The 6350-nt window shown below is 41.8% G+C and overlaps 1 protein-coding gene across 1 annotated transcript in view; it reads right to left on the bottom strand.

Moving 5' to 3' along the window:
* CTNNA1 (catenin (cadherin-associated protein), alpha 1, 102kDa) overlaps positions 1-5531 on the bottom strand; it is a 162039-nt gene extending 156508 nt beyond the window's left edge. The window contains exon 1 of the mRNA XM_011935307.1: positions 5413-5531. Coding sequence (XP_011790697.1) covers positions 5413-5491 — 79 coding nt within the window. The 5' untranslated portion in view covers positions 5492-5531. The remainder of the gene's footprint in view (positions 1-5412) is intronic.
* Positions 5532-6350: the final 819 nt, after the last annotated feature.

Genomic DNA, 6350 nt, shown 5'->3' with positions numbered 1-6350 from the left:
CCTGTAGTCCCAGCTACTCGGGAGGCTGAGGCAGGAGAATGGCATGAACCCGGGAGGCAGAGCTTGCAGTGAGCTGAGATGACACCACTGCATTCCAGTCTGGGCGACAGAGCAAGACTCCGTCTCAAAAAAGAAAAGAAAAGAAAAGAAAAGAAATATTTCCAGATTAAACGAGGCTAAAGAGACTTAAACACAGTGATTCTGGACTGAAATTGTGTTGAGAAAGGGAAAAAATTGAGACAATTGACAAAATTTGACTATGGGTACTGAATTAAATAGTAGTATGGTATCAATGTTAAATTTCTGAATTTTCATCATTATACTGTCATTATCCAAGCATCAAATCTAGAATCACTAGAGATAGGGGTGCCAAAAGGAACCTGCATTTGCCTAATCTGGTAACACAGAATGCCAGTGTCCCAGTCATCTGTTTCATTGAGGGTGGATGAATTTGCCGTCTACATTCATGTAATGTCAGGCCTACACTTTGGTTTTTAAAGGTTATTTGTCCACTCAACTGATCAACCCAAGTCAGTAAACCTTAGGAAATGGAATGCTCTAGATTGCTAAAGGGCTGACAACAGCTCAAGCAAATGTCATCAAATGTCACAGGTAAGACATTTCAGAAGAACTATTTGCCCTATGGATCCTACATATCCTAGCATTCCAGAGATACTGCATTAACACAAACAAAACATAGAACCTTCCAGGATTGTAAAGGGAGGGAGCCGAGAGGAAACTTAAATGAAGCCAGCTGCAAGCAGACATTTAGGTATATGTGGTCACATGTGTGTTTAATTATTAAACAAGTACAACATAACTATTTCACTTTCTCAAAAAGATACTTTCATTTTTTTTTTTCTTGAATAAAAAACATTCTTGGTCTTCTGTTTTCCTGATTTTGAAACTTTGGAGTACAAATAATTTCATTTACTTCTTAACTTAAAAAAGGTGACACAACAGCACAATATGCACAACAGCACAATAATGAACTGCAAATGACACCTGGCCTCTCCAGGCTAGGGATGGGGACCACTAGGAGGAGCCAGGACTTCAAAATCAGAAAGCTTGTGCCCACTTGTTCATCAACTCCAGGCAATCTTGACCACATGAACCCAGGGTTTCCAAACCATCTGACTTTTCAAGAGAGGCCAGGGATGCAGATTTTCACATGGAATCTCCCAACTTTAATGTTAGTGACAACTTCCAAGAAGTCTTACTTTGCAAAAATAAATTATTTAATATTAGAAAAAAAGCCAGGCCGGGCACGGTGGCTCAAGCCTGTAATCCCAGCACTTTGGGAGGCCGAGGCAGGTGGATTGTGTCAGGAGTTCGAGACCATCCTGGCTAACACGGTGAAACCCCGTCTCTACTAAAAAAATACAAAAAGCTAGCCGGGCGAGGTGGCTGGCGCCTGTAATCCCAGCACTTTGGGAGGCCCAGGCGGGTGGATCACTTGAGGTCAGGAGAGATCTGGCCACTGCACTCCAGCCTGGGCAACAGAGCCAGACTCCCTCTCAAAAAAAAAAAAAAGAAAAAAAGAAAAAAGCCAGGTGCGGTCGCTCCCACCTGTAATCCCAGCACTTTGGGAGGTCATAATGGGGAAATCACTTGAGCCCTGGAGTTTGAGACCAGCTTGGGGAACACAGCGAGATCTCATCTCTACAAATAATTTAAAAATAAAAAACAGGCCGGGCACGGTAGCTCATGCCTGAAATCCCAGCACTTTGGGAGGCTGAGGTGGGCAGATCACCAGGCTGGTCAGAAGTTCAAGACCAGCCTGGCCAACATAGTGAAACCCTGTCTCTACTAAAAATACAAAATTAGCCGGGCATGGTGGCGCATGCCTGTGATCCTAGCTACTCAGGAGGCTGAGGCATGAGAATCACTTGAACCTGAGGAGGTGGAGGTTGCAGTGAAATGAGATCATGCCACTGCACTCCAGCCTAGGCAACAGAGTGAGACTTGGTCTCAAAAACAAAACAACTAAACAATTAGCCAGATGTGGTGGTATGCACCCATAGTCCCAGCTATTCAGGAGGCTGAGGCAGGAGGATCGCTTCAGCCAAAGATGGTGGAGGCTACAATGAGCCATGATCTTACCACTGCACTCCAGCCTGGGCAACAGAGTGAGACTCCGTCTTAAAAAATTAAAATTAAAAAAAATTAATTCACCAGACTCAGGATCCCTAACCCTGCTTCTAAAGGAGTTAAGGCAAAGGACTCTAATCACTCATTTACATTAAGAAACTTAAAATACACTAACACTTGAAAATTGAGAACTCAGTGTATTTTCAAGACTTTAAATAACCATAATGCAAGCAGACTGCCCTGTATATTACCTTTAATCAAAAGCACCAAGAAGCTTCTTTTTTTTTTCCTTTACTTTATCACTTACTTCTTGCCCTGTTCTAGCCACAGTGGCCTTCTCTTTCGGTAACTCCCCAAAGACACTGCCTCATCTGTGTTCCCTCTGCCTGGAATGCTCTCTTCCCCCAGAAGACCATTTCTTTCCTAACTTTCAGATTTCAGCTCAAATGCTGTCATGACAGAAAGGCACTCTAAGGACCCTACTAATTCCATTACTTATGACCTTGCTTAATTTTCTTTTAGCTTGTATGGTCTTCCTTGTTTACTTATTGATGCCATTATTACAGTGTAAGTCTCATGAACGAAGGGTCCTGCCAAGAGTGATGCCGAACATCATGAAATGATGCTACAGAGCCAAGGCATGTTTTCGTGATCCCAATCCTAAAAGGATTTCAAAAAATAAAAGTATCTTAAAATCTACAGAGAATGTATTCTACTTGAAACATCAGCTCCTGGAACCAGCTCTGTCACTTACTCTCTGACTTTTGGGTAAGTCACTTCACCTTTCCGGATCCTTGGTTTTATCATCTATAAAAAGAAAGAAATTGAATTCTATACTTCAAATCCTTCTAGTCCTGAAATTCTGGTGCTCTTTTCATTTATGTTGTCACTCAACAGCCATTGAATTGTTTTATTAAACTTAATTTACTCAGATTTAGCATGTGGTCTTCAGAGCTATACTTTAAGTTTAAGGATGATAACTATGCCTATGTTTCTTTACATCCCTTAAGTTGCTGGCTGGGACCTTTATGCAGGGCAGACAGTATTAGTTGAGCTGAATTTATGCAACATGATTTGCAAATATTTACAAGCCTCCCAAGACAAAGCTCCTGCCTTAATCTTGGTCATATCTTCTGGTTCTCTACAATGTATTGTTCAGAGTAACTAAACAAATAACTTTTAAACTCTTGGCAGTTTCTACTTTTCCAATTGACTTACAGAGCACTCCTTCACAAGATCTATTACAAAACCTACTAGAGCTAGCCAACCTTAATGAACTACAGCAACCTTAGGTTTTTTCAGGAGGGATCATGCTTAACGGAACTAAATAAAAAGTTAAACTGCAGTTATTTGGTCTTCATTACCTTTAAATGGCAATCCTGGCTATAAAGCAAAAGTTTGCTATAAATTCAGAAAGGGGGAGAGATGCAATCATTTGGCTAGCAATCTACAACAGAAAGAGAAATGGAGAAGCAATGAAGAGAAAATAAAAGCATAGTTCTGTCAGACCCAAGGGGGCTGATAATTGGCAAACTGCCTCATTTGTGCAAAGAACTACATACCTTCTCCGAAGATGTTCAACATTCACTTATAAAAGATGGCCACATCATCCTTAAAATGTGTCTGCTCCTGAATTTTCATCATTATATTGTGGCAGATTTAGAGTATCTTTACCATGCTACTCAATGCCCCCTTTTTTTTTTAACAGCAAGGTTAACAATGAAATGTTAGGATGGTTCGTTTAAATGCAAATCAGGAAATTCAGAAATTAAAAGTACCCAAAGCAACGTTAACTGTCACACTGCACAAGACAGAAGACTGTGGATTACTCAGTGCTGTCACAGGTATGCCAGGCTGCATCTGCATCAAGCAGAGTTAACACAGACTTCAGAACCTCAACTCTCAAATCTCCTGGTAACTGCCAAAAAGTTCAAGGTAACTTATGACTAAGACACATTGTGGCCTGTATCCCAGCACTCTGGGAGGCCAAGGTGGGAGGATCACTTGAGCTCAGGAGTTCAAGACCAGTCTGGGCAACATAAAGACCTCATCTCTAGAAAAAAAAACTTTTTTTTAAAGAAAAAAAAAAAAATTTAGCTGGGCATGGTGGTGCACACCTGTGGTCCCAGCTGGCTACTCAGGAGGCTGAGATGGGAGAATCACTTGAACCCAAGAGGTCAAGGCTGCAGCGAGCCATGATCATGCCACTACACTGCAGGCTGAATGATACGGGCAGATCCTGTTTCAAAAACATACAAAAAAATAATAATAATAAAACACTTAAATCATTTTTATGTTGCTCCTTTTCTTATTTTTCTTGAAGACACCAAAGGCAACAGGAGCAGTTGGAATTGCTGTGCTACAAGCATCAGGAAACACACTGATTACAACAAAAAGCACTAAGCAAAGGACAAAAAGTAAACCTAAAAAAACAATATTCAGCCAACCATTTAGCCTTCACTCACAAATATGAGTGCCTTGTACAGGCACTATCCCAGAAAGCAGTCAACAAGAAAAAAAGAATCCTGCCTTCATGAAGCCTTCATTGCAATGGCATAAATAACTAAACAAAGAAGACAGTATCAGAGCTAGGAAGAAAATTAAGCATTGTAATGGTAATGGAATTAAGCAGGGTCCTTAGAGGCCTTTCTGTCTTGACAACATTTGAGCTGAAATCTAAAAGTCAGGAAAGAACCAGTCAAGTGAGTATGTGGGGGAAGAGAGCATTCCAGGCAGTGGGAACACAGATGAGGCAGGATCTTCAAGGACTGACAGAATGAGAAGGCCAGTGTGGCTGGAACAGAGCAAGAAGCAGTAGGTCAAGTGAAGGAAAACAAAACAAGCTCCTGAGGTGAAGTGACAATTTGCTGTATGGACTGGATATTTATGTTCATTTTCTTAGCTTCCATCATATTATAGTTGAGACCATTAACAATGGAAGAGTGTTTAACAGAAAGCTGCACCAAGCCCTCCTAACAACTGATAATGGATACAGAGGAAGTCCCTGTTTCCTTGAGACTGGATGACTAGTCTAAAAAGCAAAGAATGTGAAACAAGCATCTGGACTGGAGGCACAAGAGAAAAAAGAAAATACAGAAGACATTTTTGTTTTACAACAATTGGACTGAACTGATTTCCTTGAACCAAAAATCATTTTTTAAAAAATAAAAATATCACCGGGCACAATGGCTCACGCCTGTAATCCCAGCACTTTGGGAAGCCAAGGCAGGCAGATCACTTGAGGTCAGGAGTTCGTGACCAGCCTGGCCAACATGGTGAAACCTCGTCTCTACTAAAAATTACAAAAATTAAGCCAGGCGCCTGTAATTCCAGCTACTCGGCAGGCTGAGGCAAGAGAATCACTTGAACCCAAGAGGCAGAGGTTGCAATGAGCCAACATCACGCCATTGCACTCCAGCCTGGGCAACAAGACTGAAACTCCATCTCAATAAACAAACAAATAATAAATAAAATAAGTGGCCGGGTGCAGTGACTCACACCTGTAATCCCAGCACTTTGGGAGGCCGAGGTGGGCGGATCACTGGAGGTCGGGAGTTCGAGATCAGCCTGATCAACAGGCAGAAACCCTGTCTCTACTAAAAATACAAAATTAGCTAGGCGTAGTGGTGCAGACCTGTAATCCCAGCAACTCGGGAGGCTGAGGCAGGAGAATCGCTTGAACCAAGAAGGAGGCTGCAGTGAGCCAAGATCGCACCACTGCACTCCAGCCTCTGCAACAAGAGCGAAACTCTGTCTCAAAAAAATAAAATAAAATAATAAAATAAAAATATCGGGAGGCTGAGGCAGGAGAACCACTTGCACCCAGGAGGCGGAGGTTGCAGTGAGCCGAGATCATGCAGAGATCATGCACTCTAGTCTAGGCAACAGAGCGAGACTCCATCTCAAAACAATAATTAATAATAATAATAATAAATAATAATAAAAATTTAAAAACACAGTGGCACTAAGGGAGGAGAAACCTTTCACATGGCTAAGAAGCCCACAGGGAGAAGAGTGAGGTACTTTTGTTGCAAAGTCAGGCAAAAAGATGCCTGGACTTGACTAGAGAGTCTGAGAAGTTACCCAGACTGAGCAGGAAAACAAGGAAGAACCAGGCTCAGTGGCTCACATCTGTAATCCCAGAACTTTGGGAGGTTGAGGCAGGAGGATCACTTAAGCCCAGGAGTTCCAGACCAGCCTGAGCAACATAGGGAGACTTCATCTCTACAAAAATAAAAACTAAAAAAGGAAAGAAAACA

This window comes from Colobus angolensis, unplaced genomic scaffold (assembly GCF_000951035.1).
Source record: "Colobus angolensis palliatus isolate OR3802 unplaced genomic scaffold, Cang.pa_1.0 Scaffold142, whole genome shotgun sequence".
Lineage (NCBI taxonomy): Eukaryota > Metazoa > Chordata > Mammalia > Primates > Cercopithecidae > Colobus > Colobus angolensis.
This window is presented reverse-complemented; position numbering and strand designations above follow the sequence as displayed.